General features: G+C 40.6%; 1 protein-coding gene across 2 annotated transcripts in view; it reads right to left on the bottom strand.

The window, feature by feature from the left end:
* LOC124266918 (orexin receptor type 2-like) overlaps positions 1 to 13,321 on the bottom strand; it is a 76,518-nt gene that overhangs the window by 39,037 nt on the left and 24,160 nt on the right. For both annotated transcript variants that reach the window (XM_046701763.1, XM_046701764.1), the window contains exon 2: positions 5,369 to 6,287. In XM_046701763.1, the coding sequence (XP_046557719.1) occupies positions 5,369 to 5,770 (402 nt within the window). In that variant the 5' untranslated portion in view covers positions 5,771 to 6,287. The remainder of the gene's footprint in view (positions 1 to 5,368; positions 6,288 to 13,321) is intronic.

Genomic DNA, 13,321 nt, shown 5'->3' on the forward strand with positions numbered 1-13,321 from the left:
GAGACACGTGTATTGATCTATCCTTTAACGTTCACGCATCCTTTTCCTGGTTGACGACTTTTCAGCCATTGTTTGACTGGTTTGATAAAAATCTCCTTCCGACGCTCTCATCTGGTTAATTTAATTCAACAAACATTTCAACAAATTTTAATCTTGGTGCCAACTGTGGCGGACGTTGGCATAGATGGAGTTTAAAGCGTTCTTGCAGCTCTCGGAAACCAGGATGTGAGTCTTTACACTATCTGGTTTGTTTGCATGTTGCTCAACGTAGCACTCAGTAATATTTAAGTGGGGTAATACTAGAGTGAGTGAGTGACTTTAGTTTTATGCCACACTCAGCAATATTCCAGCTATATGGCGACGATCTGTAAATAATCGTGTCTGGACCAGACACTCCAGTAATCAACATCATGAGCATTCATCTACGCAATTGGGATACGGTGACATGGCTCAACCAAGTAAGCGAACCTGACCACCCGATCCCATTAGTCGCCTCTGACGACAACCATGGGTTAATGAAGACTAGTTCTAATGGGTTTACACTATCTGGTACTTTTATTTAGTGTACAAACCATCTTCGAGTCTCTTGCAGTAAAATAAGTTAGAGACTTAGTGAGTTAGGTTTTACGCCGCGTTTAGCAATGCACCAGCAATATCACAGCGGGGATACCAGAAATGGGCATCACATGTTGTACCCATGTAGGGGATCAAACCCGGATCTCTGGCATGACAATTAGGTCTTAAATGACTAAGCTGCCCCCTATCACCCTCTTGCAGTAACGTGGGCGGTGGTGTAACCTAGTGGTTAAAGCGTTGGCTCGTCACGCCGAAAATCCGGCTTCGAATCCCCACATGGGTACTATGTGTGAAGCCCATTTCTGGTGTCCCCCGCCGTGATGTTGCTGGAATATTGCTCAAAGTGGCGTAAAACCAAACTCAGTCAGTCAGTCTTGCAGTAACGTTCTTGATGAGTACTCAAAGTGGCGAACATACGTACCCACGCCTTCATAAAATGGCACTGACACCTAAACATTATCTACTGTCAAATGATTATTTGGGCTTTGAAGACGAGATCTTCACCCACCCACTATTTAACCTGTAGGATGCTTGTCTACTCCTCAGGGAGCTGAGAGTGAAAATTGAATGCACACTGATCCGTTGACCGGGATATTCATGTCAGGCACTTTGACCATTTTATTGTGGGTTAGTTTTGTGCTATATAAGTTACTACAAATTAACGCTTAACACTCAGTATCTATCAGAGCAACAATGGACTTTCAAAGTCATCAAACATGGAAGGCTTCAGTTTAGACTTGTAATGTGCTGAAGGTAACGATTCTCGTGTACTCGAAACGTGCATCCCATATGAAAGCGATCCCGCCCCTCTGAAGTAATTTGCTTAGTGAGGAATGTATTTGCATCGGGCATGATGAGAAACTGAAGAGCAAACATCAATAATTAGTTGAGAAACGGTGGAGAGCGAAAGAACCACATCTCTTGTGGATAGAGGCATCAAGTTGTTCTCTTCAGAGGAATGTGTGTGTGTCGGAAGACTGAACTCGGGTTGTCGCTAATGATTGAGTAGGCGAAATACTATGTGGTAATACACAAAACAGCTTGGAGAAACCGCTCTTGAACAACATGCATCCTTTCTATTTTATTCCGTATTGAACCTATGACCAGAGACATTGTAAAGCTACTGAAAACACTATTTTCAAGGGACTTCAAGTTGAAAAAGTGATGTTCAAATAACACAGAATTAAAATCTTCAGTGTAAAACTCAATTTCCGAATGTAATTGAGGTGGAGCGTTTTCGGTGAGGTTTAGGAGCACGCTCACTGCAGGCTGGGAATGTGTTATGGGGAAATAAAGAACATTCCATGAGAGTAGATCGGTCGTTAGAAACAGCATTGTCAACATAGCCAGCGAACATTGTAAGAGTTATTAAAACTCTGCCATTGCCTTACTTGCAGCCACATGAGCTAGCGGGCAGTTAATATTGTAACTGAGCGTTACTCAACAGTGAAATTACACCAACACCAACTATCTACAACTGGGTGAGGATTGTTTAACGCACTGCTTCATGTAGATACACTTTAGACCTTACAAACCAGCCACTGACACAACAATCCACACCGATGTCGGAAACACTCATATCGAGTGACCATCCTCGATCCTCTTCGTGGCTCTACCCGTGGAGATCTGGGTTAGAATTGATCTTCAGCAACCCATGAGGCGGGATCGGGTGGTCAGGGTCGCTGACTTGGTTGATACATGTCACCGTATCCCAATTGCGTAGATCGATGATCATGCTGTTGCTTATTGGATTGGATAAGAGACGACTAACGGGGTCGGGTGGCCAGGGTCGCTGACTTGGTTGATACATGTCACCGTATCCCAATTGCGTAGATCGATGCTCAGGCTGTTGCTTATTGGATTTGATAAGAGGCGACTAACGGGATCGGGTGGTCAGGGTCGCTGACTTGGTTGATACATGCCACCGTATCCCAATTGCGTAGATCGATGCTCATGCTGTTGATTATTGGATTGTCTGGTCCAGACTCGATTATTTACAGACCGCCGCCATATAGCTGGAATATTGCTGAGTGCGGTGTAAAACTAAACTCACTCACTCACTCTTCATGGCTCTTTCGACCATCACTGGGAAACATTTTCTGACCGGATCCTAACAGAAGTTTTCATGATCAGAATACGGTGTGGAGTGGCCGAGTGACCCCAAACATGCCCACGGAGTCGATTGGACACAAACAGTTTTAAACATAACCTCATACGCATTCATTGGACACAAACAGTTTTAAACATATCCTCATACGCATTCATTGGACACAAACAGTTTTAAACATATCCTCATACGCATTCATTGGACACAAACAGTTTTAAACATATCCTCATACGCATTCATTGGACACAAACAGTTTTAAACATATCCTCATACGCATTCATTGGACCCAAATATATATAACCATACAAAAACGTATTTACTGATTTTTTGGGAACCCGCTCTGTCCCGTATTAAAGTTTTCTTGTGACGAACCCATTGAGCTTAATCCCCATTTCTTCGTGAGTGGTGACGTTTCCTTTATGGTGAGGCCAACTGGAATAATCTACATGTCCTCTACCACTACTGTTTTACCCATTCAATGTATAGCGTTGCCCATATCCTAATTCATCACGATTATATAGTCAGTACATCAAACAGTGTACATTGATAGTCTGAGATAAGGGCAGTTGGTTTAATTGCATGTTGTACGAGGTTAACGCTGGTGCAATCCCTCCCATAGTAGTTGAAGTGCCAGATGTCAAGCCTGAGTAAAATAGCGTGTACCCATTCCAAAGATCGAACCTGTTGACTGGCATAATGTACAGGCTGTTTTCAGGTTGGCGGATGATTTATCACTTATTGAATAACACTTGATCCATGTACTTGGTGTAGACTGTATCTTAACTTGTCATTTGCACGTTCGATGGAGTCATAATTTTGAAAAGAAACTCTGATGTTACATTTAATTTTTTTGGGATAAAATGAAGCTTCGATTTCTTCGAAACATGCTTTCCTAAATTCATTGAGGAAACTTCGTCCATATAAATGTACATATAAATTGCTCTTCATGGCATTCCCTTGTACTAACCCACACCTGACTAACTACTGGTTTATATGATGTTATTAAAGTAAATGAATCATGTTACCGTGACTTTGTACCAGTGTGTTGTTGCGCTCGTGTACAGAATGCTCATCTAAACATTTAGCGTATTCACTTGAGGCAAAGACAAATGTCGGTATATGGCCACATACAAATGCATGAACGTGTAGAATTCTATCAATCCTCTCATAGAGCCAGAAACCAATATGTATCATCAAGATATTCAGTTTGATTTCTATGAAACGGTATAGTTCAGAAATCGATGAAGTTTTTACCCTTGTGCCTTTAGACCGTCTTGTCCAGACACGTTCATGGATGTTAACATGAATCTATGATCCCACGAGAAGGGCTATGGCATTCCAACCATTTCCCTCTTGAATTATAGTGACTGGACTCAGATTTCCTGATTATTGTTTAGGGATAATCACTTAAAGAATTTCCATTGATGCCCGCACGCTTCAATACGGTGATATAACTCCAAGTGTGTGGGAGTGTCAGAATGAAATACAATTGCTGGTAAAAGAATTACAAGGATATTCACATTGATGAAAAAAGCTAAACCACTATTTTGACAAGAAAATGGGATTAAGATTACTATTCATTCATTTATTTTTGTTTGTTTGTTTCTTGTGCCACTCACCAAATTTCCAGCTATATGATGGCTGTCTGTAAATGATCGAATCTGGATCAAACAATACATTGACTGGTATTAAGGGTATCGATCTACGCAATTGGGATACGATGACATGTGTCAACCATGACAGCGAACCTAACCATCCGACCGTTTATCGCCTATTACGACAAGCATGAGTTGCTGAAGATCATTCTAACCCAGATTTTCAGAGCACATTTCATTTTGTAATCTCCGAAGGTCTGACTGATATTGACCAACGAAACGTGACAGATCCTCTGGGCACATCATGGACACAGTCTTAATACATTATATATAACAGAAGATGGGCGTTTGAGTAGTCTAAAGGTTAGAGTGTTTGCTCGTGACTCCAAACGCCTGGTTGCGAAACATCATATGGGAAGTATGAGTGGCGTCATTTCTGAAGTACCCTACTGTGACAGTGTCCGATTATTGGTGAGGACGGCGTCAAACACAGTTCGCACACTCACCATTAGTGACGCTGTAGAGCTGTTTTAGCAATGAATTAGAACTGACAGCAGTAGATACATTGTTGCTGCAAGGTAGTAGTAAACATGGGTTTAGTGTATCAACATGCACATAAGCTAACATGTGGCAGGTGGGTGTGATACCCGTGTAGATCCGAGTTAGAATTGGTCTTCAACAACCCATGCTTGTCGTAAGAGGCAATTAACGAGATCGGGTGCTCAGGGTTACTGACACAACTCATCGTTTCCCAAATGCGTAGATCCATGCATATGATGTTCATCACCGGATTGTTTGGTACAGACTCGATTATTTTCAGACTGCCGCCATTTAGCTGGAATATTTATGAGTACGGGGTTACACAACAAACAAACAAAATATACAAACAGCTTGATGTAACAACATGGCCATACTGTGTCAGGTCATCTCGTATAGTTTGTCTTCCCGAGAGGTCATTCTATAAAACAATATACGTTCCATACAATCCAATTTGTGACGGTTGTAGAATCTGACAACCACCCACTTTAGGCAGTTGAACTTTCAAATGACGCCATGAAATGTATGCTTACATTATATGTAAATTACTTACCTGTAAAAATATCAGTATTTTACAAAGCGCTGATCCCAGGAACCAGGTCTGTGACACATCTGATATCAAGGTCGAAGGTAAACACACAAGAATCACCATGAAGTCCCCAAGAGCCAGGTTCACTATAAACACATTGGTTACTGTCCTCATGCTGTGATTCTTCCAAACTGCGTACACCACCAAGAAGTTGCCAACAAGTCCTAGTATGAAGGTCAATGTGAACACAATGATGATGGGCCATTCATAGGCTCTGGGGAACGCATGATCTTTGATTGCGTCCAGATATTCTTCTTCAGTCTGACAGTATTCATTCCAACAGTTGGTTTTATTATCACCGGTGTCGTTAGAAGTCATATTTCCACTCAGAGAATCAACAGTGACGTTTATACCCATTACATCCATGTTGAACCTAACACTGGCTAACCACGACTGCTTCAGTTCCGCCTACGATCCTCGCAGATTGGAAATCGCTTTACAAGATTGTACTTGCTCGTACACCTATAATTCAACTCGTGTCTATATGCCCTCCTCAAAACACCATATCGTTTGATGGTGTTATATTTATAACATTGCAGATGTCTTGCTTGTTGCGACCTCTTGCTGATTGTGCCCGAGTGTCCGTGCCACTACAAAGTGAATTTGGTAGAAAGTAGAACCTTGTGCTCGAACTTGATGCATAAGATGCCACCGGGGTCCCTGTTTGAGCAGTAGGTCGGAACAAGACGATGGGTATTCAACGCATTACTCGAACACAACGACGTGATTATCACAGTCAATTTGCAACGTGTAGAGGCAGAAAATTAGTGGATCATCCTTTACTTGCTCTTGCCTGAGTTGACGACTATAACATTGACGTATTTACTCAGGTGGGAGGTCTGTTTCCTTCTCATTCAGTCGATCATATGCTGACACCATTTATCTGAAAAATCCAAGAGGATGAGATGAGATAATTACTTGCAAAACGATTTGCGTCAGATGCAAATGAATTTTCTGTTAAAGACCTGTCGAACAATAATCAGTCTTGTGGACACTGAACTGAACACTGCTTACCAGGGTAATGAAGTGTCAGTGGAGATAATACCTCGTCGTTGGTCCACGAGGACCTCAGGACACATGCAGGCGAGTCGTCCAGATCATTTACAAACTCTGTCGGGACCGAATTGGTAAATTCTCTTCCTGAACGACTTCTCCCTGAGTCCACAATGGACCCGGACATTTAAGCGGTATTCAGTGTAGGTAACGCGCGAAATTAATAACTCGACATGTCAATACTTCATATCTATTTGGGTCAGTTTAACGAAATGGCTTGGGACTGAATAGGCTTTACTTGTGTAAGGTGATGATTGGCAGGTTCGGTTAGGAAAGTTCTTGAAGGCTGGTAATGATGACTATTTTCAGGCCGAAATGATAACCATCTACGAGTTCCGTTAAACTCATTTATCTGATAGCTGCTTTGTCGTTATTACTGCGCTAATGGTGTGCACCTAGTGACTGACATTGTCACTGAAGATTATTTCAACGTCTCATTTATATGAAACTAAACATGATGAATGCAAATTGTGGGAATTACTGACAGAGAAATCTATACGGTGCCCCAAATCATAAGCTTGTTACAGATACTTGTACCAAGAGTCCCTTGGCGATGTTATAGGGTTGTCGAAACAACACGATAGTAAGAAGACCGGCAAACTGTTGCTGATGTCTTCACAAAGGGGATTTCAAAATTTGATCGGAAAATTTCAGTTATTTGCGATAGTATTTAACGTACATCCTATTAATCCCATCCACTGACGAAATACAGACATACGCCATTTCAGAAATGGTTGCGTAAATTGCACTTGTGCATGACATGATGGATTTCAGACTTCCATTTACAATTTGTAACGACATCATGCTCGTTGTGTTTCACATTACCAGTAGCATTGATCAAATACTGAACGCTTACGCTGTCCTTCGTATCCTTTCCTGTCAATCATAAGATTATTTTCTCAACAAAATGTATTTAAGTATTTGAAGTAATGTTCTGAAGCTAGTCCTCACGAATAATTGTGCGTTTGTTTCTGAATACGGAAACACTATTATTTTGAAGAATTAGTATAATTTATCCTTTCATGAACACTATTTTGTGTGTTGATGCTATTAGTCATTTAGTAATTGGGCTTGTTGCTATAAATGAATGAATGAATACTCTATATTCCCCCAAAGATTTGGAGACTACATGCAATGTCGTTACATTACATTACTTGTCAGTGGCAATGGAAACAAATATATGCATATGAAAATGAAACAGGGTTATCAGAAACGAAGGAAAATATGAAAACTGTATTTACATGGTGTGTGACATAGTTACACAAATATAATATACACATTTGGTTCCATGAGCCGACATTTTTAGCCACGATACTCATGAATGTTGCCCAGCTGTCAAATGTCATGTCGTGGACCACGTCTGTAACGGTACCGATATATGTCAGAACATTAGCTTCATCACTAGCAGTGTCCTCGAGTCCGAGATAGGTGTCAAGGCTGAGGATGTCCTCGGAGGGTAGTAGGTACCATATATTGAGATATCACTGAGGTCGTTCGAGTATCAGGGTAGAAGGATGTTGCGAGGGTGCTCTGTGAGGATGTCACGGTGTGAAGATGTGATGGCATCAGGAGTTAGATTGCTACATGATGTAAAGGACCAAAAGGTGAACGGACATCAACGGGCACTAGCAGGTACCACATATTAAGATATCATTGAGGGCGCATGGATATTAGGGTATCAGGATGTTAGGATGCAAGGTTGCCCTGTAGGGATGTCAGGGTGTGTAGATGTGATGGCATCAGGAGTTAGGTTGCTACATGAAGATATAAAGGAACAAAGATGAAAGGATGTCAACGGACGGCAGCACGTATCATATATTAGATAGCATTAGGGCGCACGGGTTTTAGGGTATTAGGATGTTCTGTGAGGATTTGAGAGTGTGAAGATGTGATGGTATCAGGAGTAAGAATTCCATATGATGGTGTAGAGAAACGAGAGTGAACGGATGCAGCGGTACCAGGTTTTTAAGGATGCAGTAATACAGTAGTACCATATGCGAGGAATGTGGAATATTTATCGTGTCTTTGAATATTTACAAAGGATTTCACGGTACCAACTATTCCGATAAAGTTCTCAAGCTCAGACACAAAGGTTGTTCTTGAAAATGTATATTTTTTACCAAACTTTTGTCCCTATTCTTTATTTCACGTCGTGTCGAAGGTAATCTTCTAAGATCATTTGGGAACTGATAAGTTATTTAAACATATTATTTGGGTAAATATGCGTTGTTGTTAATCATAAACAAATTCCCCTCCCATTATGGTGCTAAACATTCTCCTAATGTTTTACGACAATCCTTTCAGCCGACGAAATCCGAGTTTATGGACAGACACGGACATACGGACAACTACAGTACTTTGCGATCAATTATTCCCGGTGAATTACACATGAATGTGCGAAACAGGAATATAGGCTCAAGAGAAGTATTAGAGATCGAAGAAACACGCTTAGAAATAAGCCGGTCCTTTTTTTCGTTGGACCTTTTTATTCGGCGTATCACAAATTAGGATAAAAACCTTGTAATTCAGCTTCTTCGGTGATGCTAATTTTTCGGAATGACTGAATTGGTGTTATTAGCTGGCACTTGAACATAGCATGGTGAAACTTGGAATCTAATCTAAACCTCGAGACGACGTCCCGGCCATCATGTTTCAGGGCAGAGGATCTATATCGAATTATAAAGTGTCCAGCTTGCCGCCTCGATTTGTATAAATGCCGTGCATCTTTAAATAAGATTACTCCCCAACTCACGCAAAGCTATGGCTTTTTCATATGGAAGCGAATTTTAACTAACGCAATTGTAGGACCTTTACTAAACACAATCACTTTGGCAAAACCCTTGAGAGAAATAGTTTCTGTGACTTCGTCCAAACGCTTGCACGTCCACGTGGGCAATTAGGAATAGCATTTGATTAACGGCGATCAGTGTAATTTGACTTCTGTTGTAACAAACCCATTCCGATTGGAAAATAAATCCGTCCAACCTTTTTGAAGTGTGGAGGGCATCTTTTTGTGGTTCTCTCATGTTTCATGTTGGCTTTGTAGATGAACTTGACCACGATTTTCACGCCATGAAGGATTAACAAAATGATCCCAGGGGGAATCTTGCAATAGGTATCGATTGTGTAGGCCGAGAAAGAAGACCTAATCATTATTTCATACAGAGTCAGCCTTTGAATGATTCAATCGCTAATTCTACACAAGACATTCACAATTCTTGTAGCGATACCGACCACAGGATGTCTTCAGACTTCATTTTCCTATTACAAAGTCTCTGTTATTCTGTTACGACTGTGGTCAGAATGAAGAAACACTCATGTTGTATGTCGCGTCCAGCTACTTAAAAATGCATTGCTTTCTATACATATGTGTTGACGTCTAGAAGGCTATGCTAAGCATCTTACTTGCTGAGGTGTTATAACATCATTTTACTTTTGAAATATTTAATTTGAGAATCTGAGAAGGAGCAGGAGCAAGTCATGTAATGTAACAAACGAGGGACACATTTGCACACAGGATGGACTGGTTTGTTTGTTTGTTGTTTAAGGTCGTGCTCATCAATATCCCAGCTTTACGGGAGCGGTCTGTAAATAATCGAGTCTGAACCAGACATTACAGTGGTCAACAGCATGAGCACCGATCTACGCAATGTGGATCCGATGGCATGTCAACCAAATCAGCGAGTCTGACCACCCGATCCCGTTAGTCGCCTCTTACGACAAGCATGGGTAACTAAAGATTAATTCTATCTCGCTAGATTAATTCTATCTCGGAACTTCAACGGGTCTTGTGGGGCGGTGGGGTAGCCTAGTGGTTAAGGTGTTCGCTCGTCACACCGAAGACCCTGGCTCGATTCCCTACATGGGTACAATGTGTTAAGCGCATTTCTGGTGTTCCCCGCCGTGATATTGCTGGAATATTGCTAAAAGTGGCGTAAAACAAAACTCACTTACTCACTTGCACTTGCACACAGGTAAATGTAGGACTGAGTTATTATAAGTTGTTCACTGGTCACGAGGTGGACATGGGTTGATGTACCCTCTATGTTTGTTGATAACATAACAAACATAGAGGGTGCATCAACCCATGGGCCCCCGAGTGACCAGTGAACAACGTATTTATCTTACCGAACACCTTAATGTTAATTTTGAACTGTTTGAAGCACGGGTATTGATCATACTGAGGAGTACTGGAGTTAGGCAACAGCCCAAACACCACTAACACAAAGTACCAAACGAATTCCCACAGTTCGGCATTTCCAGCGGGTAACATAGAAAATGTTACTCGCTTGTAAGCGGGGTACCTTGATTGCCTTAGCCAATCAGAAAACGACATTTATGTGTGAGGTAAAATAAGATATGATGTAGCGTGGGACTATACATTGTAATTCCGATACATGGATTCATCACATATCGATACATGTATATACAATTTACACTTGACGATGGCAAACTATATACAATACGAAAAGTAACTGTCACCGATAAGAATCTATAAACATGTACCTATTCATAAAAATAACACAAATATACCGTTATGTCGGAGGCATTCGCAAGCCCCTGCAAATGTAACTGAAGCCAGTACATTGATAGGATTTCATTATGAATCTTCTTTTTCAGAAATTGGTTTCCACTGACCACAAATTAATCAGAGAAACTACAATTACATACTATTATCAAACAAATAATAAACATCAAGTCTTACTTCAGTTTGCCTGGAACTGCTGAATGATCAGATGACAAAAGTACTCGGAAAACCTGGCACCTCTTTTGACGTAGTCCACAGGTACACACTTATTCTCCTAATACTCGCAAAAGAGATCGTACAAATTGCTGAAACACTTTTTCTGCACCCTTTACTTGGCTTCAAGTGAGATCGCATTCCCCACCAAAGGCACGGTGAATTGTGTGTTCAACACTAACATGACGGGGCACAGAAAAGCTGACTCAGCCAAATGATGAAGTCTGGTACCTCGATCAATGATGGGAAAACAATGGAAACTGCAGACAAATCGCTAACATTTAGTCGTCAAATCCTTCGATAAGAAAGTGTTTAAGATCCATCAGGATGAAGATGTGGTCTAATGAAGGGTAAATAGATATTACTAGTTGAGTGCGTCTGTGTCCCAAATTTACGATACGCCAACACACAAGGGTAATAAGATATTAATCATATACTGCCATTCATAAGTTAATGGTGTATTTTCATTCTCTTAAGTATCTCTAGGAACCACGTATTAATACAATGCCCCAGTAAATTGGCCCATATATTACATAGTGCCATATCATTAGCAGTCACATTTCTTTAGTTAAGTACTGACACGTCAGGAAACCCCTCTCTCAATCGGAGAAGTAGTTCCTGTTTGGTGACCTCATTTGAACATTTATTGGATTGTTATAAGAAGGTTATAACAACATCCATTATATGATATAGGCGATTACGCGTCGCTTCAGTGTTGTTTAATTCAGCCCTTGATCTTTCATTTTATTGAACTCAACTCAATTTAGCTGTATCTAAATAATGGCACATTGATTTAACATTTCGGTTGTTACAAATGGCCCTGGCATTAATACAAAGAGTTTAAAAACTTTAGCTATTTTTTATCAAGAGACAAATTCTGGCGGTAGCTGTAATGTATGCATATGTCCGCCATCACTTCAAAACGGTAGTAATAGGGATTTTTATTAGGTGGACTAAAGAACATTTAGCTGTATTCGAAATGAATGATGAAAAACAAAATACTTAGATTATCCAATCCATGATTGGGCTAAGTTCTTACTTCAGTAGCTGTTGGGTTTCTCTGCTGTAGGACATTGATTCCCACAGGCAGTATCTCTGTGGAAAAGTTGATGAATGCTTTGGTCTTATTAAAAGCATGGCTGTTATGGATCCTGTATGACCGAACTAATGTTCTGTTGCAGACAGTAAATTACCGAGTAAAGGTCAAAAGTAATTGGCTTGGTACCTGGTGTTCAACGGTTGAGATTGTCTTGTTCTATCGAATTTGCAGTTTCTCTGTTGACTTTGGACTTTGAGATAGCATAAAGTGCAATGCAATACAAAATAATGATGGTTATTTAATATTTCGGGGAGTAAAAAAATCGTAACAATTCGTGTAGGCAGACACAGGTGGTCTATTTGTCTCATATGGATTTAATCGCCAGGTATTTATATAATCATAATTCACTTCCTGCCTTGCCATCTCTTCCTCGTCACATAATTGACAAGCGTCGGCATCGGGTCCCAGGGGCCAAGAAATACAGCTAGGTTTATTCTGGCATCGGTTCCAGATTTTGTCCAAGAGTATATGCTTTTGATGTAACTGAAATTATTGTTGCATTTTACCAGTAATTGTGCAAAATGATAACAAGATTTAACAAGGGAAGTATAACCAACCAAAAGTAAGCAAATTAGTATAATTGAGTTTCAAGATATGAGCAAGTGCTTCAAGAAAAGTACAATTGATTTTTTTATGTCTGACTAACAGAAACACATGTGACCACACGTGTTGATAGGTTGGCACGACTGGGTAAACACACGTTCACGCACAAATTGCAGGGTGTGGGCTTTGTTGGAAGGACGTCACTTTGGAGAGGGGTTACGAGTGGACCAAAGCTCTAGTCTGTGCCATCTACAAGTACTGTTTCAGGAAGGAATAGATTTTGAACTCTCGACCTTAAAGGCAAATTGGGAAAATAAGTGTGCTTCTTGTAGACATATAAGCCGATAAAAAGATTTGGGTATCACAAAATAATTACAAAAGAGATATATCAAGAGGTTTGCTACATCAATCATTGCGTTTGTACCATACAATGGTAGTAACAGAATCCTCCCGATGATCATAACAGCTCTCTTCTGAAAGT

This window comes from Haliotis rubra, unplaced genomic scaffold (assembly GCF_003918875.1).
Source record: "Haliotis rubra isolate DU_JTF1 unplaced genomic scaffold, ASM391887v1 Scf129, whole genome shotgun sequence".
NCBI lineage: Eukaryota > Metazoa > Mollusca > Gastropoda > Lepetellida > Haliotidae > Haliotis > Haliotis rubra.